Source organism: Mauremys mutica, chromosome 6 (assembly GCF_020497125.1).
Source record: "Mauremys mutica isolate MM-2020 ecotype Southern chromosome 6, ASM2049712v1, whole genome shotgun sequence".
In the NCBI taxonomy this organism is placed as follows: Eukaryota; Metazoa; Chordata; order Testudines; family Geoemydidae; genus Mauremys; species Mauremys mutica.
In genome coordinates, this window is record NC_059077.1 from 119,574,568 (window position 1) to 119,599,032 (window position 24,465).

Sequence of the window (24,465 nt, forward strand, 5' to 3'; positions counted from 1 at the left end):
AGTTGGAGCAGGGGACTAACCGTCAAGAGATAGGGGTCTGCACTCTCTGCTAACTCAAGGAATGACCTTGAGCAAATCATGGACTTTCTGTGGACTAGTTTCCCCAACTGCAAAAGGGAAAATGGAGCCTTATTTGTGCATTTTCTTTCTAGAACACTCCGTGTCAGAAAGTCTTCACTGAGGGATGCTCCCTGCCTCCACAGCAATTGAGAGGTAGACCAGATCTTTGGCTCTGAGCTTGGGGCTTAGGGTCATCCCGCAGGAATGACTCTCAAGAATGACAGTGTTGTTCAGCTTTGGAAACTGATTATACAACAGTCAAGAAGTGTTAATCAAACTGTTTGCAGTAGATCTGACAAGAAATTTAGGGATTTCCTGACCTAGATGAACACACTTTTCCCTTTAAAATTACTTAACAGGCAAGTGATAGCCAGAAATGCCTGTGGACATAATGCAAACCTCCAAAGGAGGGTCAGACTCACTGACATGGAATATTTTAGAAGGAAAATTCATATGTAAGAATTTTTCCTCCCTTTCCCTCCATATCAGTCTGAAGTTCAATGCAGAAAACAATTATCATTCCTTGGGGGAGGGGGTTATGGGAAATCAATTGAATTATGTAGAAATTGGAAAGGAAAGTAAGAGGTTATTAGGGCATCACATTTTGTAACACTCACCTACCAAGTACTGCATGAGGTGAGGATAAGAACATAAGAATGGCCCTACTGGGTCAGACCAAAGGTCCATCTAGCCCAGTATCCTGTCTTCTGACACTGGCCAATTGCAGGTGCCCCAGAGGGAATGAACAGAACAGGTAATCATCAAGTGATCCATCCCCTGTTGCTCATTCCCAGCTTCTGGCAAACAGAGGATAGGGACACCATTCCTGCCCATCCTGGCTAATAGCCATTGATGGACCTATCCTCCATGAATTTATCTAGTTCTTTTTTTAACCCTGCTATGGTCTTGGCCTTCACAACATCCTCTGGCAAGGAGTTCACAGGTTGACTGTGCGTTGTGTGAAGAAATACTTCCTTTTATTTGTTTTAAACCTGCTGCCTATTAATTTCATTTAGTGACCCCCTAGTTCTTGTATTATGAGAAGTAGTAAACAACACTTCTTTATCTACTTTCTCTACACCAGTCATGATGTTATAGCCCTCAATCATATCTCCCCTTAGCAGTCTCTTTTCCAAGCTGAAAAGTCTCAGTCTTATTAATCGCTCCTCATACAGAAGCCATTCCATCCCTCTAATCATTTTTGTTTCCCTTTTCTGAGCCTTTTCCAATTCCAATATATCTTTTTTGAGATGGGGTGACCACATCTGCACACAGTATTCAAGATGTTTGCTCTAGAGTGCTTTGAGAAAGTGTGGAGGGAGGACCACATAGCAACCTGGCAGATCTCACCAGCACAGTTTCTTAGAGTGAGCAGGAATATGCTTAGGAGCTCTACCTGAGGCTTTGAATGCCTCTTCTATATACATCTTTTATCCCTTGTATGCCCTTTCTACTTCATAGGATGTTTGGATTCAGACAAATCTTCTGAGAAAGATTATGGTGACCTTCAGAAAGGAGGACTGGTCATTTTCAAGAACTGCTATGCCCTGGTAGAATATGTATAACTGAGGTTCCACAGAGTGCATGCCATGCTCTGAAATCTCTAAGGCTGAGGACATGGCATGTAGGCAAGAAACTTCCAGTGAGAATACATGCTGATTGCAAAGACTAGAAGGGTGGTTTATGTGGGCTTGTAGTACACAGTTGAAGATCATGTCAAGAATCTGAGTATTAATGGAGCACTGATGATAGTGGTGGTCCTAAGGAATCTATTTTGTGAGAGAATGATTAGAGATTCTCCGGGATTTGTTACAGCTCAATATACTTAACAGTTGTAGACTTGTCTTTCTGAAGTGTTAGCAAGGAGCCATAGCCATGCCTCCTTGTAGAAATGTTAGAGTGTTCTTTACTTTAAGCTGACTTTGCCCCAAGATGTCTCTTGGGTGCCAATATTTGAATCTCATCCAAGTGATTTGTAGTCATCATCTGTCTGCTCCAAGATGCTAGGAGAGCATTTATCACCTTATTTAAATATCTAAGTACACCTACTGCTCAGTTTTAGCAGCACTGGATTTTGGTGCAGGGTAAGCTCCTATTGGAATATGTTCTTTTGTGTTGGGATCTTGAGAGGAGATTCCAGTTATGGCTTAATCAGGCCTGAGGACTGCGACCCGAGTGCTATTGAGAATGTAACCGAACTCGCTAGCCTGTTTGTTTGCAAAGTGTTTGCATCTTCACACTTGCATGGAGAAGGAGGCCCTGAAGCCACTTCTGAAATTCGGTGTCCAGATTTCCCACTTTTAAGTGTCTCCCCCTTAGGTAGCATCTTTTGGTTTTCCAACTGGATCTGGATACCAACAGGTTCATCAATGCGCTTCCAACCTGCTTTATGATGCTCTGCAAAAACGGCTGGCCCTGACTGCATCCCTTCAGGTCTAAGTGCGTCCTGCAGTGCCAGTCAACTCAGGCTTTTTTCTCCTTTGATGTGTAGAATCCTGAGGGACAGAACGAGAGCTTCTGCCCAGGACATGATCCAGGCTTCCGTGAGACGTTCTGAAGATTTCTGCTTTCTTATCGAGGTGTTGCCCTTCAAACCCTCCTCAGGAAAGGAAAACATTTTTGGAGCCCAGCAATTTTGAGAACAACTTAGAAGACAACAAAAAAAAAGAAAAGAAAAGAAAGATATTTAAGTTAAAAAAAAAATCCTGTAAAACGCTCTGCTACAAAGGGAAGCCTGATGTCTGCCATCTGTATCCGTGTGAAGGTCCAGAATTCTGGAGAGCTCTTCCTGAGGGGTGCTTTAAACCCACACACACACAGAAGAAAAGTTGTGGTCTGCCTCCAGTTGCTGCTGTTAGAAGGAACACCAAACTGTGAAGACTGACACAGAGTGGACAAAGAATAGAGATAATAATGGTTACACCATTTTGTAAGTTCTTTGAGATCTTTGGATAAAGAAAGGGACTAGGGCTAAAGCCCTATAATCCCTCTCAAAGAAAGCTACCAACTGGGGATGGTGGTAGATGAGGACCCTAGGAATACCAGACGATGCTGCCTTTCAAAAGGAACATTGTGTTACTCAAGAAACCATAATTTTCTTTAATGTGGAAAAGTTTAACTAGTAGAGAAGCTGTGCCAAAATCTAAACTCTAAAGTTTCAGAATGGCTGTCCATCTACATTACAAGAATGGTACAGTGTATTTTTTAAATTGTAGTATGATTGACTGTAGCGCTGAAGTGCTCTGACCTAAATGGTCCCTAAAAGATATTTTCCTACCCATTTTGGGGAATTTTCTTGTTCTTCCACAATTCTACTGTTACAATAATGAATATGTGCTCAAATACTATCTGTCCTAGCTGGGAACAGGTTACTTGATGGAAAATCGAAAAATATGTTTTTAAGTTTCATGCATGTTTTCATTCTGAAATATTGGAAATATAGGTGTAAGCCAGATTTTTTGAACAGACCTAATTTTCATTCTCTCCCTCAATCATCCACATTCTCATCTGATTCTTTTCTACGCCTTATATTGCACCTATACAATATAGAATAATACAGAAGAGTCTCTTATTTCTTACCTTTCCTTAATTCCATATCTTGTCTCACTCTCTACTACCTCTAAGTGTCATTACTGTATCATTCACCTCTTCCTGCACACATCAAGACTAGATGCTTTCCTAAAAGATATGCTCTAGTTCAAACAGGAATTGATTCACGGACATCTTATGGCCTGTGTTATGCAGGACATCAGACCAGACGATCACAGGGGTCCCCTTTTGGCCCTATAATCGATGAATCTATATTATTTAGGACCTTCACAAGTACTCTTCTCCACTGTCATAACCAACCACATCTTAAGTGCATCATCACTGTGTATCGCCCTCTGGTTGTGATCTTGTCGCTCTATCCCACTGTTCTACTTCTACATTCATATCAGATTAGTTTCAATTTTGATTATTTTACCAACCTATTTTATTCTAACCCAAGCTTTCATAGTGTGCATCAGAATATTTTAGAACATATCTGATAATTAAATATGTTATAGCAATACATTTATGACATAATAAATAACTTTCTTTGTTTCCTAGGAATTATACTTTTGCCATAACAATTCATTCTAGAGTAAAAACTGACAAAATCTTTCATCCAGGAAGGAACATTTCAAAACCAATTATGTCTAGTGTTATAATGTATGCAATTAAAAAAAATGTTTCCCAGTTTGTGGCTATTTTGAACTCTCAAAATGAGTTTAATTAAAATACACCTGAATATTCAACTCAGTAGCTACCTTTTATAAAGATTTTAACTACTCCTGTTTAGTACCCATAGATGTATATACCAGTATAAATTTGATATTTGGGAATGGATCCAATATTATTAGCAATTTACCATAGAACTACAACACTGTACACAAGATACACACAAACTCACATTACCAGTAACATGACTTTTGGGCATATGTATCAAGGGCAGAAAAGTCACTATTTATTTTAAACAAATGTCTAAACTATCCATTAAAGAAAAGGAGGGGGGAGATGTGTACTGAACTTTGGACGTAAATAATGATAAAAGATTGGTGTGCTGAGAAAAATAAGTACCTTCAAACAGGGAGCCAAATCCTGTCTTCAGATGTGGAAGACTCCTCCTGAAATCAAAGATAGCCTCATGCCCCAAGCAGCTATAACCTGGAGTTCTTAGCTGAAGCTCGTCTACTACCCATCCGAGATCAGCATGATTTATGCTTTTCTACATGTTGCTGGTTTGCTTCACAGCAGCCTTATTTAATCATAGTTCTCTATATCGAACATATATTGTGGTGTACCACATTAACTGGGCAACCATAAAACTTTATGCTAAATTACAGGTTAGTGTTTCAGGATAGTGACTGTATCAGCTTATTTCCCCTATCCAGTTATTTTCACTCTCTTTAAGGTCCTTTTAAATTGTAAAGAGTAAGGAGCTTGAATCAAATTAGATTGTTGTTTAGATAAATAAAATATGTGCCAAGAAAAACTCTCACATTTTGAACTCTTTATAAATTGTTCCCCAACCACCAATGAAGACTTTAAAATCTATTTCATCACTTTGTTACTGTGAGATTTTGCATGGCAAGGTTGAGTGAAACCATGTGTACAGACATTTATACACTGTGCAACCCAAATGTTACAATTCCATCAGAGAAAGCACTGTTGAGATAAGTAGCAACATTCCAGCTCAAGCTGCTTGTGTCTACAACGATTATAGAATAAAAGAGCAAAGGAGTACATTTTAGTTGGGATTATTTGGCAGCCTGTGTATACGCCCTGCATTCATTGTTGTGCCTATGTTACACGGAGTCCCTAAAATATTTCTTGAGAGTTGTTGAGAAAGTATGGTGATGCTAGAGTGTCTCAAAGAAAAGATCACCAGAATTTTTTTTAACATGGGCAAAACAATGTATTTTCCGCTAGCGAATTGTCTGTTAGCTAAAGCTGTAGAGCAAACTCATTTTATCTCTCTTTCTAAGTGGTCTGACTGGTGTCACTAGATGGGACAGAACACCATACCCAGGAGGTGTGTGAGTTACAGTCACTAATATTTTTGTATGTGCATGATGTGATTATGTTGCACTGAGTTAATTTTTAACTCAAATTAACTTTTTATTCACTCTTTCCATTGAGACAAACTGTTTTGTTGTAGAATATATATTTAGGGACCCAATACATAACTCTGTTTCTATATTACCACCTCCAGAACTTAGTCTTCTAGTGGTATGTTCTTAAGTACATTCTGCTTTTGTATGTCTTTGTGATTAGGGCTGAGAGATACACCCCCTTGCAAAATGGTTGCTTTCATTGCACTGCACTCCTTATGCTGTATACTTTTGCATCATGGTGCGGTTATCTTGACATTTATTTGCAAACAAGTCTAGTTTTTGCCATTTGTTTAGACTTGTATACTGTCTGTGTGTCTTGAGTTATAGGTCTAATTAAATGACCCCTCCCCCAGTTTGCTAACACTTTCACTTCAGAAGGACAATTTTCAATAAACTTGCAAATATCCTCTATTCTTTGAAAGATCAAATCCTTTTCTTACAACTGTCTGCTTTGACTCTTTATACCACTAATAAATTGGTTTCCAAACAGTTCACCTGTTAAGTGTCCAAATTCACATGACTTAGCTTTATTACACAGGTCTGTAATATAATGGTCAGTGGTTTCACCTGGCCGCTAGTTGCCTATACAGAAAATGTGCCTTTGCCCAAGTTACATTCTTGAATGGATCCTCAGTATTCTTGTAACTTTTGAATTGCTCTGTCTAGCAGTTTGCATCTCCCGATATGCTCCCACAAACTTATTCACTTCTTTTACCCTTGATACTTAATGTTGGATAATGATTTACCTGCTAATATATCCACACTGACAGTTTTCACTTATTAAAAAAATGCAAACTCATTATCGATCCCACAAATACACTTTTATTTAAGGTTGTATATCCTAAAAAATTTGCACAAAATACCATAGCGTATATGTTTTTATTGAGTGTTTTTTTCCCAATCAACAAAATATGTGGAAAAAACTCCACTGCTTTGCTGCCTGACCTGGAGCCTGTTGCTGACAAATGCCTGATAGGGCGATAAAATGAACAATACATCTTTTACAAGAATCTCTTTACCTGGACTGTGACTATGTTGAAGAAGTGGGGCATTTTCATATGCTCATTTGACAAGAGAGATCTGGAAGGTCAAAGGGGAATGGATTGAGATACTTTGGTTACAGAAAAAGGGTGGTTAAGATTTCAGAAATGATGTTTTATGAGGTGAGGTATGGCGTTCAATATTTGTTCTATGTACCTTTTCTCTCTCTATCTTAAGACATGAAGGCTGGGGGAGGGAGGGAAGAGGGATAGCTCAGTGGTTTGAGCATTGGCCTGCTAAACCCAGGGTTGTGAGTTCAATCCTTGAGGGGGCCATTTGGCAAACTGGGATAAAAAGCTGGGGATTGGTCCTGCTTTGAGCAGGGGGTTGGACAAGATGACCTCCTGAGGTCCCTTCCAACCCTAATATTCTATGATTCTGAGGCAACAGGGAATAATGCACATTCATTGATCCAAGGCCTAAAAGGACCATTGTCTGACCTCCTGTATAACACAGGCCAGAGAACTTCCCCAAATAATTCCCAGAGCAGATCTTTTAGAAAAACATCCCACCTTGATTTTAAAATGGTCAGTTATAGAGAATCCTCCAGAACCCTTGGTAAGTTGTTCCAATGGTTAATTACTGTAAAAAATGTATGTCTTACTTTCAGTCTGAATTTGTCTTGTTTTACTTCAAACCATTGGATCATGCTATACCTTTTTCTGTTAGACTGAAGAGCCCATTATTAAATATTATTAAATATTCCAGATGTAGGTACTTATAAATTGTAATCAAGTCACTCCTTAACCTTCTCTTTGTTAAGACAGAAGGAAGGGGTTGATTGGCAATGCTGATCAGACTGTACACCCCAACTGGTATGATTAGTGCTGATCTTCTACGTAGCAACAGTGCAATTCTGAATGACATTGGTGAAAATGACAGACACTGAAAGATGGATTTCGCATCGCTCTTACTAATATATTGTAAAGATTAAGATAAAGATATCAATAGATTTCAGACCAGAAATATTTCTCTCCTTATACTGTACTGTTCTTTTGACATTTGAACAATACAAGACAGAACAACTGTTCAGTCTCTTTATAATTTTTCTCCCACACCATATACAGTATGCTTGTCTGGGGAGAAGCACATAATTCACCTCGTTTGTCACCATCTTCCCTCTTTCACGGTTCATATAAAAGTTTACAGGTGACTGTGGCAGAAATCCAAACCTGCACACGAGAACTGAATGTATATCCACAACTGAAAAGCATGCAGAGTGTAAGCTGAGTCATTCAAATAAACTGTTTCTAAACATCTTCCTTTAACATTACTATTTTACTGATAGATAACATTTAGATAATATTTACATGGGAAAAAACTGTATTATGTCCTTTTACCCGGCTCAGGTATACTTGTCATATGAAATGCATAAGGTAATGTACATACCAAACCGAGATATAGACTAACTTAAGTTTCTACTGATGCTTTTATAACAACATAGGAATATGGAGTAGTATCAGAACAACACACGGCTATTTACTGGCTTTTGGTGGGTAGAAGCTGTCCTCTGCACCTTTGCTGGAGCACTTGGGACATCTGATGTCTCCTCATTTTAAGCCATCATTGATGAGGACCCATGCATTTTCCCCAGTCTTCTGGTTGAGTACAACTGGATGAAATTCCAGTGAGAGCCCCTCACTATCTCTCTCAGCATGAACACTAGTGAATTGTGCAAGACACTCGTTCCTTAATCAGGGGAAAGTGCTGATTCTGCTCTACCCCCAAATTCCTCCCAGCTTATGGAACAAAAGTCTGAAGAACTGTCATTATATATTGAGCATTAAATACTACACATCTGCTCACCCCCACCCACCCCCACACCAACTAAATGTATATTTGAATTCCTCTCTCTTGATGCCTGTTACGACTTAAATTGAAATGTCTTGCTTATTGCATTTTTATATCTTTTTTGAAAAATATTTTCTAAAAATGAAATAAAAACTCAGCAAAACGATATATGCTTCACTTGTTCAATTTTCAAATCTTTATATCCAAAGTGTGAAAGAATCACATACAATATCTTTATACACCTTCCACGGGGCTAAATGATGCTTCCATGGGCACTTCTCACCACACCTGCTGCACAGATATATTTTAGGAAGAAAAACATTTATGTGAGCAAGTAATTGATGTACAAACTGAACTGGAACATAGAGCTGCATCACAGCAAACAGCAGGGCTGACAATGCCACATTTTGCTAAATTCTGGCCTCTTTCCTCACGGAAACTATGATACTATATAGACAGATACTCAAATATATTTTTATATATGTATAAATACGTGCCCACTGTATAACAGAAGATTAAAAACAGATGGTTAGAACATCAAGTTTTACCTCGCATAACATTTATTGACAAAGGTGGACATGGGCTAACGATTGCTAAACGTTCTACTCACATCCGCATAATGGCCTTTCATATCGCAGCGGTTACAATGTTTACGCCAATAAGCTCTCTCAAGGCACTCCCTGGAACAGTGTCCAGGCAAACAGCAGTTTAAACAAAACCGTGCTGGGCAGGTATTTTGTAGGTGATCTCTCTCTGCACACAAGAAACAAGGGGGAATTTTCTATGGAGAAATACAGAAAGAAGGATCTTAGGTGAAAACATTTCAACTGTTTAAAGTATTTAAAAATAATAACTGGTGAAACACAAACCAAAATGAGCGCAAACCCCCACAAATCATAATGTTCATAATTATGTATTCTCATCTGGGATAGTAAGATTATAGTCTTTCTTCAAGATTTCTTATTTCTTAAACAAGATTTTCTACTCTTAAACAAGATTTTCTTACTTCTTAAAGAAGAGAAATACAAGCTAACATTGTAATTCTATATACAGTACTTCCTGGTCCTTGCTTCTTCTCAAGTTTCATGAATTACTGCATACACTTGTACTACTTTCAACGAATCAACAACAATCATGCTAAGAGGAAAGGAACATTTTGATTTGAGACAAACTTTTCATACCTGAACAGTGTGTGCTCAAATTTTGGATACAACTTGTATGAAAGATGTGTAAAATGCAGGTAAGATGTGTAAAATCAAGTTGGTTTATATTTCCTTTTTTAAAATACTGTTTTAAAAAATGAAAAAGCTGTCTCTCTTAGTGGCATGCTGTGATATGTAACACAATGGACTCTAACGATTCGCCTCTATATCTATGCCAGTGGTTCCCAATCTTGTTCTGCCGCTTGTGCAGGGAAAGCGTACCTGCCACGTCCACAGGTTTGGCCGATCACGGCTCCCAGTGGCCATGGTTCACTGCTTCAGGCCAATGGGAGGTGCTGGAAGCGGTGCGGGCTGAGGGACGTACTGGCCACCGCTTCCAGCAGCTCCCATTGGCCTGGAGCAGCAAACCACAGCCACTGGGAGCCACAATCAGCCAAACCTGCGGACGCGGCAGGTAAACAAACCAGCCCGGCCCACCAGGGGCTTTCCCTGCACAAGCGACGCAGCAAGTTTGGGAACCACTGATCTATGCCATAAAAGTGAATGTTCATACTTTTGAGATTCCCGTGTATGCGTACTAGTGCATTTATGGAGTTATAAAATCTAACTATTGAAAGCCTATTCTGAAGCTGTGTCCATTTTAAGCCAATTTCCCCAATGACTGAGTCTGTTATTTGAGGCTCAAATGGCCACTGGGTGGGAATGACTGATAGTCACGGAGAAACTGGTTTTACATAGACACATCCATAGACTTGGAATAGGAAGCAGTCTCAGAAGGTGTAGGCTTTGCAAAATTCTCAGAGCTTTTACAGTCTTTTCTGTTGGGAGTGGTTAAGTCACACCTATAGAGACTGCAGCCATTTCCACATAATATTTTACATAGTAGGTGTTTTTCAAAAAAACTGAAGATGAATATTTTAGGTAAAAACTTTCTGTGTTTGGTTTGTTGAAATTTGAGCTGTTTGAGGTCACATTTAATTTAATATTTTCTATGATGGCAAAGGGAGGTAAATAATCTTTAAAACAATTCTTTGCCAGGGCAATAGGTACTAAGTCTAGATGCTGTTCCTTCCTAAAAAATGTTTCTCTTTACTTTAGTTCTTTTTCTCTGAGAGTCTTTACAATATAAAAGTTAAAAAATGTAAAATATTCTTTCAGGATCTCAACAATATATCCTTACATTATACTTACCTTTATTTTCTCTGTATTCATTTGTAATTGTGAGAGATTTCATACCAAAAAAACAAAATAAAAACAAAAACAAACAAAAAAAATCTTAACTAAAGCCTTTTTTAACTTTGTAAATTAAATTAGTCTTGTCCAAGAGACCTTATTGTCAAATTTCAACCTGGAACAAACCTTTAAGCCAAATGACAAACTCATGAAATAGGTGTCAAGTATCAGAGGGGTAGCCGTGTTAGTCTGGTTCTGTAGAAGCAGCAAAGAATCCTGTGGCACCTTATAGACTAACAGAAGTAACTTCTGTTAGTCTATAAGGTGTCACAGGATTCTTTGCTGCTTCATGAAATAGGGTGGCTCAGAGCAGGCTTCCTTACCCTGGATGTCTCTTTGCAAGCAGTCCTCACACTCGCATTCGTAAATTCACCACACTGCACTTTGTTTAAGAGTGTCTTACGTTGCCCCACCACAAGGCTTTTTCCGTGTGTCACTGTAGCCCCTAGGCACTGAGTTGAGGTGGGGGAGAGAGGTCTCACCTCCTTAGATCCTAAGCTTCTTTGCTTCTCCTCCCAGCCCCGCTGATCTGCCATCCTGCTCCCATGCCACAGTCCCCAGCTGATGAGCTGGATCCCCTTGTTAACTGGCTAATCACCCAGTCCTAATCAATTTCTCCCAATCTGGACCATACAGGGATGTTTATAAACTCCACAGCGTGGTGGGCCAGCTCTAGACCAACCCAAAAGCGTGTTAACTAGTAACCACAGAACAACGGGCTGCCTCTAAAATAAATTAAAATATTGCATTTACCTTTGGAGTAGGACAGTTTTTAGACAAATGACCCCGTTTATCACAATTTCTACAAGTAACATTTTTGTCTGTTGCATAGTATCTGCTGGTGCGTCTCAGGGGTGCATAATTACCAATCTGTGCCTAGGGAAACAAGAAAAAAAAGATGTATCTATTATTTGGACTTCTGTGGTTTAGTGCTTTGCTGAATTGTATTTTTGTAGCTGTCAGCGCTGGTACGTTCAGTTTGAAATCTAATATTGTACTCATACATTTGTCAACCATTTAGTGCTGAAGTGGATAGTTCTGTTCTCTTAAACTTTGCCCTACATGCGTCTAAATGACTGGCTGCTAAATCACTGGCAGACACTTTTGTCTTTTTTTCAGACAACAACAAAAGAATAATTAAAAAGGTTTGTCTTCTTTTGAAAATCTCAGAGAGGCTCAACTGGCTCTCTCATTCCAGGATGAACTCTAGCTCCCCCCAGATTGCACACGTAGCGAACATTAATTACAAATACAAGTCACCATACAACAAGGGTAGACACATTCCTTAGAAGAAATATAATGCTGTAGGGAGATCTATTAAAACTGCATTTTGCACCATGACACATTACAGTGAACCTGCAAAACACACAACTGTGACCTCACATGTTATTGCCACAGAAGCAGAGGAAGCTGATAATTCTCTCTCTTGCTCCTGAAGATTTATTTAGTACCAGTAAACATCAGGTTTTTTGTTTGTTTGTTTTTTTTAAACAGACAGGATGTTGGGCATAGAACTAGGACAGATGCAGCTGTCACAAGCCAAGCTGAAAGATTGAGGGCCCCTGCATATGGAATAGGGTTGCCAATTTTGGTTGGACTTATTCCTATAGGAGTTATCACATGACATAATTTTTAATTAAAGATTAATTTTTAATTCCTGGAGACTCCAGGACAACAGTGGAGGGTTGGTAACCCTAATACGGAAGCATTACTGGACCTCACTAGAGCTGGTTGTGAGACAGAGAGAGAGGGACCCTCAAGAGGTCTGTGTACTGTGCTCCTCTTAGATAGTCTGGAGCTATTAGGATTAACTTTCTTCCAGACCCTCCAGAAGGAGAGGTATGTGAGTAGGGCAAGACAAGAAGTCCCACCAAATGATAAATGCATCATAAGTAAGTGCAGCTAGAGGCTGAAGAGTCTGGTTCTGCTTCAGAGAGCTGCTGATGTCTCATGGATATCTTGAAGAAAAATTAATAATTCTGCTCACACCTTTACTCTATTTTTTTATTTTCTATTTATATAGGGATACCTGTGTGAATAAAAGAACTTTTAATGTTTTAAGAAATCATCTCTTCTTTCTGCCTATTCTACATCTGATATCTTAATGCTCTGTTACTGACATCATAGTTGGAAGCTGTGGGAAATGATTATGATGTTAAGGAAGAACTATTACTTCAGATGAACTCTTAAAAAGCAAATATCCTCTTTTCATGTAAACTAGTGTTACCAACAGACAATGGAGAGAGAGAGAGAGAAACACAGAAATACATGATATATAAGAATGTTTTCCAGGTATGTTGTTCATGAGGGATCAGTGGGTCTATAATAAGGGGTTTCATTCATAAGGTTATGCCCCCTCTTTTAAAAACAACCTACAATATTTGGAATACTTTATTAGGCTATATTACCTCTAGGTCTTTATCACTGATGGACCAGTCCACTCCATCTTCTCCTGCAAAACAGATATATTGTGAAATATATTAATGCACTGAAAGTTATTTTGTAAATTCAACCACAGGTGATTTCTATGTAGTCACTGAAAGGAGACAAGACCAGACCTGTTTTTAAAAGCACATCATTGGCAAATCTAGTTTCAGTTTCAGCAAAGGGACACTACCAATCTGTTTGGCTCCAAGTTTGACCTACCTTATAATTAAAATGTAATCTTTGTTGTGTGTGTTTTGTTAAACAAGGCATCAGATAGGGAAGAAGTCACTATGTGGTAAGTGACACTGACACTGAAGTACTGCACTACTGGTTACACACATTACATTTAACTGCTGTCTGTCAAGGCACACAGAACCCTTAGAAAATCCGCGGTCACCCTCATGGACCTCTAGGATCTCAGAGACACAAGGTGGGTGAGATAATATCTTTCACTGGACCAGCTTCCATTGATGAGCGGCATAGGCCACATCTACACTACAGACTTAAGTCGACACATGTTAGGTCGATATGCAGACATTACTGCAGTGGCTGATGTCCACACTACCCTCCTTCTGCCAGTGCTGCGCATTCCCTCTCAGCCAGCAGTGTTGGCCAGCTGCCCGGGCTTCTTGCCTCTCCGTTCCCTGCCAGGGGCAGGGGAGGGATATCTGCTCAGGCTTCTTGCCTCTCTGAGCAGGGAGCTGGGGGCAGCCAGGTTCTAGCTGCCGGGCTTTCTTGCCAATTTCACAGCTTCAGCATGGAGCCCTGAAATTGACAAGACAGTCAACAGCTGATATACGTAATTCAGTGTCTACACAGAGCCTGCCCCGCTCTAACTACACCAACATAAGTCCTAGGCCTCTCGTGGAGGTGGAGTTACGTCACTGCAGTATGGCACTTACGTCGGCGGGACAATGCTGTATTTCGTACATTGACATAATTAGGCCAACATAAAGCAGCTTACGTCGACCTAACTGTGTAGTGTAGACCAGGCCACAAGCTTTCAAGCAACACAGAGCTCTTCTTCAGTTCTGGGAAAGATACTCCCAGCATCACAGCTAAATGTAAGGTGGAATGCCGATTGTTTAGCATAAGTAAAAAGAACAGGAGTCCTTGTGGCACCTTAGAGACTAACAAATTTATTTGAGCATAAGCTTTCGTGGGCTACAGCCCACTTCATTGGATGCATAGAATGGAACATATAGTAAGAAATATATATACATACAGAGAACATGAAAAGGTGGAAGTAGCCATACCAACTGTAAGAGGCTAATTAATTAAGATGAAGTATTATCAACAGGAGAAAACAAACTTTTGTAGTGATAATCAAGATGACCCATTTTAGACAGCTGACAGGAAGGTGTGAGGATATTTAACATGGGGAAATAGATTCAATATATGTAATGACCCAGCATAAGTAGTTAGCACATATTGTAAGGGAACTTTCAAGGTAGAGTGACCTGTTAACACCTCTGCAGTCATGGGACAAAAAGAGGAGGTTAGTGGGTTACAGATTGTTGTGATAAGCCATAAATCCAGTGTGTCTGTTCAATCCATGATTTTTGGTTATGAATTTAAGCTCATCTTTTGAAAGTGTTGCACAGGTTTCCTGAGTCTCCTCATCCTCATTTAGTGCACAGCTGAAACAGTCTCTGTGCACTCAGTTCCGGTGTCCAAACCCGGACTGACCTGCAGCAGCCCAGACCTCTAATTCCAGGGGAAGTCCAGCTCAGCCCTGCACTGGAGCATGCCCAGAGCAGACAGAATCTTTGGAGAATAAAGCTGCTAAAATCTAATAAGTTTTTACTGAGTGTGTGCGAACTGCAAATAGAGGAAGATTTTCATGGAGATAGCAAAAGGAGAAGTCCCTGCTCCAAAGCTTTTGAAATAATTTTTTTAACATTGGCAAAACAATGTATTTTTCCTTAGCCTCATACTTTGAAACTGTAGAACCGTTCTGGCTGGAGTATTTAAACAAACAAGCAAGCAAGCCTGAGGTAGACACTTGCCATGGAAAATCTCAGCCCAAATGGTTGACATTTAGCAACGTTATAATAAACTGAAAACAGGATCTTATAATGGGAAGTGTAGGACAACCTCGGTAATAAGTGATGCTACCAGCCCTGCCTATGAGATGCATGAATAACTAACTTGCATTTACTAACAGCAAAAACTCTAAATATAGAGTCCACTGATAATTAAAGGTGGCGAGCCCCCTCCATTTATTTTTTAAATGTCAAAAAGGAAGGTAAAGGATGGCATTTGAGTGCAAATAAATATATTTTATAACTATTTATCTAGTTCTTATATTGACCCCATCACCATGGTATCTGCGCACCTATTCTAATGCACCCCACATTATTTTAGACAATAATGTCAAGTTTTCTGGACCAGAAATTGTCTGCAGATATTGGTGTATGACTCCCATCCCTTTTCTTCAATGGAAGCTGCTTGTTTGCATCCAAAGGATAATTTGGCCCTACTGTATGCACTTACTAAAAAAAGTCAACCTTCAAGTTTACATGACAGGTGCACTGTTGCGAATATTTTCTATTTTTAGGAGTCTGTCACAGAAATTCACTCATGAACAAAATATGGATTAGGAGACATTTTGGTCATAAAACCTCAGATCACATCTAATAAAGACTGTACTAATGAATTACAGAGAACAGAACCATTTTTTTTACAAGAAAGAATTCTGAATTGAATAAAGCATGTTAGAAGAAATTCTCAAAATAAAAATCTAGAATATTATTTAATATGCTTAGCATACCCTTAAGGTTTCAGAACACATACTACCACATTCTGTTCAGTGAAACAGAATCCCTCAATATATAGTCAAAGTTTTAAACAATTAAAACCAACCACATAAAAGGCAATGCCATACACGAATGAATGCCCCACATTTCCCAGGACCAGAGGTTTTACAAATACTATGTTTCACAAATTGGGAGCAAACGTTTCTTATTATGGCTCAATCCTGCAAGGTGCTGAATACTGTGGCCTCAATCCAGCCAAGTACTCAAACACATGCTTAATATTAGGCATATGAGCAGTCTCACTGACTAAACATAGGGACACCATGTGGGGTGAAGTCCTCAGTGACCCCATGTTTTTCATAGCTGGAGAATTTGACCTGAAATCCAAACCTTGCAGCTGAACTGTGCTCCAGAATCCAAGCTTTCATGTAAAAAATTATGAGCCCCCACACGATGTAGATAAACATAAAACCAATACACAAGTGTGAATTGGTGTCGTTTGTTTGTAGACAGCTCAAAACAATAGTTCCAAGGGACAAGAACTTTCTTCTTCATCTTAATAGGTCACTGATTATGAAACCCAAAGGGTAACAGTCATTACTTTTAAAGCCCCAGTGCTGCAAACAGTAACAATGCACAGTCCCACTGAAGTTAATGGGACAATTCACAGGAAAAGTTCAGAACAAGTGAAACTGTTTTTCTGGTTCTGGACCAACATTGTCAAGTATTTCATAGCTGATTATCTGAGCAACCTCTAACCACCTCAAGTTTCCCTACCTAGCTGCCAAAACCTCTGCTTTCCCTGTGACGATTTCTAAGACGCAAGTACTACCTTAATATAAAAATCCATGGCACAGAGAAAAGTGAAACTGAGTGAACAGTTGAAAGTAATTAACACAGAAGCTAGGGTATTGACGGTGCTGTTCCAATTAAATTGCCCATTATTAAATTAAGTTGCTGCAATTTTTCCAGTGTGATACCCTGAAAAACTGCAGACTTGAGGTCCAACTTATTACAGAGAACAGAGGGCCTTGGTTTTATTACCTAGAAAGGCTACATATTGACACATGAACAGTCCTGCTTTTGTATCCATTTAGAAAAATCTTATTTTTTTTGTACATGGATTTAAATTCAGTTTTAATTCAATTTAAACTGATGTCGCTGTGATGTTTTTGGTACCCTGAAAGAAGAATTTATGATATTCTGAGGCAGTGAATATGGCCTTACTGGCTGGGATATTTATTAGACAAATCACTGAATATTGCATAGGTTGTCATGTATACCCCCCAAATACCTAACTTTTAAATTCCTTGCTGAAGAAATACATTTTGAAGTTTCAAAACTTTTTTGGTGGCTGTAGATGTGTCTAAACTTATTACATACAGGCTGCCTTTTTTCTGTTAGTCGGAAAGAAATAAAAGAAAATAGGACCAAAAGAAACACATTCTATAGTGAAATTGTGGGAAAAATCTCTGAACACCAACATCAGATAAGTTTCAATACATAATTAAAACAAAGTCAAGTAAATGTACTTTTACTTAACTTGTATTTATGTATTTACTGCCAGACAGTGTCCATGAGTTTTGGATAAACACAGATTAGCTGTGCTCTGAGCTTCTCTGATCTCCCTTTTCTGTCCCTGCTTCTTCAAACACAAACCACTCGATTTACCATTCTCTCTCTCACTCTGATGCATGACCTCAGCACTAAACATTGCCTACCACCTGCTCCAAAGCTCAACCGAACTACCAATCCCTGCTACGTTCTCAAAGCAGTATACTGAGTATTTCTCTACTCCCATTTCCTGCCCCAGACCAGCAGCCTCCCAAGGCTAGCAACCTTATTGCACCTGTGCTGAATTGTAAGAGGTATCAGGCCTGGTCTAAACTACAGGGTTACGCTGATGTAAGCTGCCTTGTGTCGACACAGCTGTGGAAGTGTCTTCATTTAAATTGGGCTCCCGCCCATGTAAGTGCCTCTCTACACTGACTTAATGCCACCACTTCCCCAAGTGGCATGATGGGCGATCACTCGTTACCGAGTATGATCATCTTCCATGGGAGTTATGGGTCCTCAGGTGGCTAATAAGGCCAATCCTTGAACCGCAAGTTCTATTACAATGAGGGCAGATGTTTTCAGGCTCAGCAGGAGGCTGTTGAACATGATTGGAGACCAGTCTCTCTTTTCTCCTGCGCCTCTTGTCCTCTTTGGCTTGTCGGCGAGCAAGTTCAAAATGTAGGGGATCATCACGTAGGACTTCACTCCATTTTAAGCGATCCTGGGCAAGTGTCTCCCAAGTATCAATGTCAATATTACATTTTTTTAGGTTGTCCTTCAGCAAGTCCTTATAACGCTTCCACTGTCCACCCACGTTACGGTACCCTTCTTTCAGCTGAGAGAACAGGACCTGTTTTGGGAGGCAATGGTCTGGCATCTGGACAATGTGACCAGCCCAGTGGAATTGCTGATGGATGATCATTGCCTTGATACTGGTGATCTTTGCCTCTTCCAGAACACTGATATTGGTGCGCCTGTCTTCCCATTTGATCTTCAGAATCTTACGAAGGCAGCGTTGATGGTGTCTCTCAAGGACTTTCAAGTGGTGTCTACAAGTTGTCCAAGTTTTGGACCCATACAACAGTGTTGGGAGAATAACGGCTTGATAAACAAGTTGGAAGTTTCTCAGTTGGAAACCAAGTGGCATAGAGTCACAGTCAATGTAATTAGGTCGATGCTGCATCAGTGTAGACACTGCTGCTTATGTTGACTGTTACTGGCTTTCAGGAGTGGCCCCACATTGACAATACAATAGATACAAATGCTCCTGGTGAGGACACGCACAACCAACATAAGGAGCCAAGTGTGCACACACAAACACAAGTGATTTTATAACTGGCGGTTGTATGCTGACATAAGTTAGGTTGACATAATTTTGTAGTGTAGACATGACCTAAGAGTCATTGCTGGCAGGATCAATGGAAGAAGAGGTGGCTGAATGCTTTGGCAGGAGAATGGGAGATTGAGATGAGATGATTAAGAGCTGCTTGGCAGGAGGTGGGAGCAGATATGAAGTGACAGACCTAGTAGTTAACAGCTCATAATTTGGCCATCCATCTGTCCATATGGTAGTGGGGCAGTGGAGCCTGTGGGTTTGACATGGGAGGGGAGAGGAAAATTAGGTGGCTGGTGTGAGGTTCTGCCAGGGACTAGAGCTGAGGTCATGCTGCAGGGTAAAAGAAAGGATGATTGAAGCAGTAAGGAATATGGATGGCGCAGACACACACAAGGGGAGGATGTGTGAAGATGACCCATGTTCACCGGAAATTCTTGGACAAGGTATGGATATAAAATAAAGAAATACCTGCTAATTTAAAACAAAAGTTACATTTACCTGGAAGTCTTTAGGAGAATGAAACTTACCTTAAATCGGTGTTAAAAACTAATGGTCTCTTAACTGAATTTAGTGCTGAATGAGAATGTTTCAATCCTAATTTCTCATTTCCTGCTTGTTAGTAGGAAAATGCTCCAATCAAGTAAGCAGCCATAAAGTAAGACTATCCTTTTTTAACTAGACAGCTAAACATAAAAAAAAAAACAAATAAACCCCCCCCAAAACCCACACCCTATTTTTAAAAAAAGGTATAGTTCAGGGGTAGGCAACCTATGGCACATGTGCCAAAGGTGGCACGCGAGCTGATTTTCAGTGGCACTCACACTGCCCAGGTCCTAGCCACCGGTCCTGGGAGATTTGCATTTTAATTTAATTTTAAATGAAGCTTCTTAAACATTTAAAAAAACTTATTTACTTTACATACAAAAATAGTTTAGTTATATATTATAGACATAGAAAGAAACCTTCTAAAAACATTAAAATGTATTACTGGCACGTGAAACCTTAAATTAGAGTGAATAAATGAAGACTCGGCTCACCACTTCTGAAAGGTTGCCGATCCCTGGTATAGTTCTTTCTGAAGCTTGGAGAAAAAGAGTGGAATTTTCCTTTAAAGGAAAAGACAGAAAATGTTGGGTTCAGAAGAGGATAAAAGCTATTCCAAGATAATTCTCTGGATGTGGAAAAATGTGCAAAGGTTTAACCCCATGTTTTTAGTACTCAATAAAACCACTCGGCTATATTTTAATTCCTGTTCTTCTAGGGGTTCACATGTCCCCTTTTCACTTCACACTTTTTGGGGGGCACAGCTATAAAGGACTGTAAAAACATAATGCAGCTCTTTACTAAATATCTTTTTATCCATTTGATGTAGGCATCCACAAACATTTTGGTAATTAAATTCTTTACACTGTCTATGGTTTCTTTGGTAATTATTTTATTTATGCAAAAACACCACTTTTTTCTATTTTTTTAAACAGCTCACAGTGCCTTTGTGAAAGGATATTAACATTTTAAAAAATTATTCTGATAATCTCCCCTGGGGCTTTCTCCATCTCCAGTAAGTGACTGCACCAGAATCTCATAGCCACAAATGAATGTGTTATTCAAAGGAAGCTGCTAATTTTCACATGGTATCAAGGTAAACCCCCACAACACAGACCTGCCACACTTAAATTATTTTATTTTTAATGGAATTTTCTCATACTTCGATTTTTTCCCACCTTTTTCATTTGTGGTACCCACATTAAGATACTTTTTATTTTTTTTATGATTCATTCATTCACATAATTTGATGAGAAAATACATGCCTGTTTATTCTTCTGTTTAGCCTTATGAACTTTTTGTATTTGGATCGGAGGGTGGGGAAGAGAATGGCTTTGTGTCTATCCAGCTGATACCAACATCCTGTCAGTTTGGGGTGTGGTGAGAAAGGAAGGGGCCAGAGTAAATGAGAATGGGGATGATGTTAAATGTATAGTGCTTGGATGGAAATAAGAGTTCTGTGAAAGGAACATCTTCTATAGACAATCACATGTTGTGTACACAGTATTATGGGATGGTCTGGAGCAGCACTACGGGTAAGGTTGCAACCATATTTCTGTTTAAAGCCAAATTTTCAAACTGCATTACAATTTACATGCCTAATCTGAGCCACGGACAGAGTTTAGGGTTGTTTGGCCAAGGGGTATCTGGAATATAGTCATCCCCCCTCCCCTCACTCCCCAATTGGTTTAAAAAGTGTAATAAAAAACTTTCTTCTAATTTCTTTGTCCAGAGAGAGAGAGAGACAGAGAGAGAGAAAACTGTGGACAATATTAATTTATATCGCTGGACTGCTCCTTTTGAGGGGGAGGGATAGCTCAGTGGTTTGCGCATTGGCCTGCTAATCCCAGGATTGTGAGTTCAATCCTTGAAGGGGGCATTTAGGGATCTGGGGCAAAAATCTATCTGGGGATTGGTCCTGCTTTGAGCAGGGGGTTGGACTAGATGACCTCCTGAGGTCCCTTCCAACCCTGATATTCTATGATTCTAATACCCAAGTATAGTAAATCAACTCCACAGCCCAATAGTTCAGAAATTGTTGGACTTTCTTCTGGGTTTTATGGACTAGTGTGCTGCTGCAAGCAACACAAACAATGTCAGCCCCATGCAGACTCCTGGCAGAGAGAGAGATCTCCCAGAAAATGCTCTATAGTCTAGGGGGAACACGCTCTGGGCTAAGAGCCAGATGACCATGAGTTCAAGTCTCTTCTTCCAGAGAAAGGAAGGAGATGGCAAAAAAAATCGTGAAAGAGAACTGTTGAGAAAACCTCTGCCCTGAGCGTGGAAGAATAATATTGAGGAGCAATATCACTACAGTTCACCAAATGCATTTATAGAGGGTGCTACTCCAGGAGGAGGGGGAGGCAGTGGACCTTCTTGCTTGCCTCTGAGATTTGGCAAAGGTGGAAAAATCCAGCATTTCCAAGCTTGGCAGGGCAGTGGATTCCCTTAAGAGAGAAAATAAATTTAGGCTGAGCTACAACTTAACTGATTCCTTATCTATGATCCTAAAATTTGGGTTATTCTGCTACAACCAGTGATCTAGGGATTTGAAGATGTCACCTTTGCAGTCAAGCATACAGCTTGGCCTGACTTTCAATCTCTGGAAGAAATGAGACCTTTTACACCACTAGGAACATTGCACTTCAGTTCTCTCAGCAGGGAATCTGGAGAATTTTATCCTGTTCTCTGGAGTGGTTAACCCCAGTCTAAGACTAATCACATCTCCATTGTCTCCAAAAGACATTATGCATACTAAGTTTCTTTGGTAACTGTATGCAGTGAGCTTAATGTTTGATGGCACTTGTGCATTCAACTTCACAATGAAACAAACATACCCGCTAAAATAGGCAAGAGATTTTTCTTATGGTGGGAAGATGGATGCAAGTATCCCTGGTTTCCAAATCACATTAAAATCTTAATTCCATAATTGTATTTAATTATAATACACCTTTACCCCGATATAATGCTGTCCTCGGGAGACAAAAAAATCTTACCGCGTTATAGGTGAAACCGCATTATATCAAACTTGCTTTGATCCGCTGGAGTGTGCAGCCCCGCCCCCCCCGAGCACTGCTTTATCGCGTTATATCCGAATTCGTGTTATATTGGGTCACGTTATATTGGGGTAAAGGTGTATAATCACAATTATATTAGACTGTAAGCTCTCTGGGGCGGGGGCCATCTGTGATTCATATGCCTGGCACAATGGGATCCTGGCCTCTGAGTGTTACTTCATTACAAATAATTAATAATAACTTTAAATGAGTAAAGATAAATCCCTTCTCCATAAAAGACTAATTTAATGCCAGCAGGTTTTAAATGCATCTGAAACTTCTAAGGTTTCTAAATCAGTAAATATTTTTGTTTTACGTCACTGAGACTCAAATATATCAATATAATTTTCTGTGATGGAGTTTTCTGATGTTTTTTTATAGCTCTTGTTTTAGAAATGGAACCGAAATTTGGCAAGTTCTCTATGTTTAATGTGGTACAGTTTTCCAAGCTATCATGGAAAATCCACTTCTTGTTCTGACTGGTGGTAACAGATATACAAAGTTTGTCTTTTTCTTACAGGAAAATAAATGTTTGAATTTTGATGTTGAGTGCATATTCTGTTTATTAAAACCACCAACCAATTTACTGGTCACAGGGGGCAGAGACATTATTATTACCACCACCACCCTCAATAGAACTCCAACAATGTGCTTGGCAATGTGCAGGGGGAAAAATATGAATTTCCCCAATGACCTTTCATTCTAAATACAACACAGACAATACAATCCACACATAATACTGTGCGCACATACAGATCAGAAGCACACAGAACATAGATGAGGCAGAGATGAAAGAACAAAGCTTCATGATGCTTTTTATATCCTCAACCTCCTGACTCGAGTCTTTTAAATGAACTTTTTAAATGCACAGTTATCATGCAAAGGCCATGTGGAAAGACCAGGTTTAAAATGAGGTTAATTAATCAATCATATTTATTATAGCAGTGCTGAGAGGCCAAGAGAGAACTGGGCTCCACAGTGCTAGGCACTGTACACACACAGTAAGAAAGAGTCCCTGCCCCCGCAAACTTACAATCTATAGGGGTCCTACTCTGAAAAATAATGGAACAAAAATGGCCAAAGTATTTACCTTTAGTTGTTTATACTGGAAAAGCCCATGTAAATTTTATTTTCAGTTTAAAAACTGTGCACAGCAAACTCAGGCAACTCAGATTGTAGAAACTGACTCAATTCTGCTTCTTTTCTCTCTCTCTATCCTGCAACTCTTTAAGGCAAAAAGCCACTGTTTCCAAAAACTTCTGATTCTGCAGAAGTACAAGAAATGCTATTCCAACAAGATAATATTTTTCCTCGAATAGGCTGTATTCTAAATACCCATATATTACAGGCTGAAATCTGTATTGACAATGGCTGCTTTACAGGCATCAACATATGGTCTGTGCCAATAACCCTGTTGCTCATTCCACTTAAGGTTTCCATTCAAAGAACACCTAAATCGAATTGAACTCAGGTGGTACACAACATTCTAAAATGCAACTGGATGAAGAGAGGCACCTCCAGGCCTAAACAACAGTTGGCAGCATTTATGACATATTTTCAAAAGACTGACCGCAGACCTAGATCCTAACGTTCCGATTTCCCCAACTCCATAGTGATTGATGACTACAAAACTTGTATGGAGGGTACTGGCATCTGAACTCACACAATCCTAGGCAGTAGATCAAGGCTAAATGATGCAGAGAAGCAACAGCAGATGAAGCTCTGGATATACCACTCAGTCATTTTGAAGTAGAACTATTTCTGGAGAAGAACTGGAATCAGCTGGCTGTTCTCTGAGACTTCCTTAGACACTTCAAGGGATTTTTCAACATTTGTTTTGATGATAAAGAGATGACTTACTGA

The 24,465-nt window shown here is 39.5% G+C and overlaps 1 protein-coding gene across 3 annotated transcripts in view; it reads right to left on the bottom strand.

The window, feature by feature from the left end:
- ZCCHC7 (zinc finger CCHC-type containing 7) overlaps window positions 1-24,465 on the bottom strand; it is a 161,145-nt gene that overhangs the window by 37,464 nt on the left and 99,216 nt on the right. For 2 of the 3 annotated variants that reach the window (XM_045021798.1, XM_045021800.1), the window contains exons 3-6: window positions 20,041-20,109; window positions 13,333-13,376; window positions 11,678-11,800; window positions 9,139-9,309 (exon numbers count right to left, since the gene is read on the bottom strand). In XM_045021798.1, the coding sequence (XP_044877733.1) occupies window positions 9,139-9,309; window positions 11,678-11,800; window positions 13,333-13,376; window positions 20,041-20,109 (407 nt within the window). The remainder of the gene's footprint in view (window positions 1-9,138; window positions 9,310-11,677; window positions 11,801-13,332; window positions 13,377-20,040; window positions 20,110-24,465) is intronic. The other variant, XM_045021799.1, reaches the window with a different exon arrangement.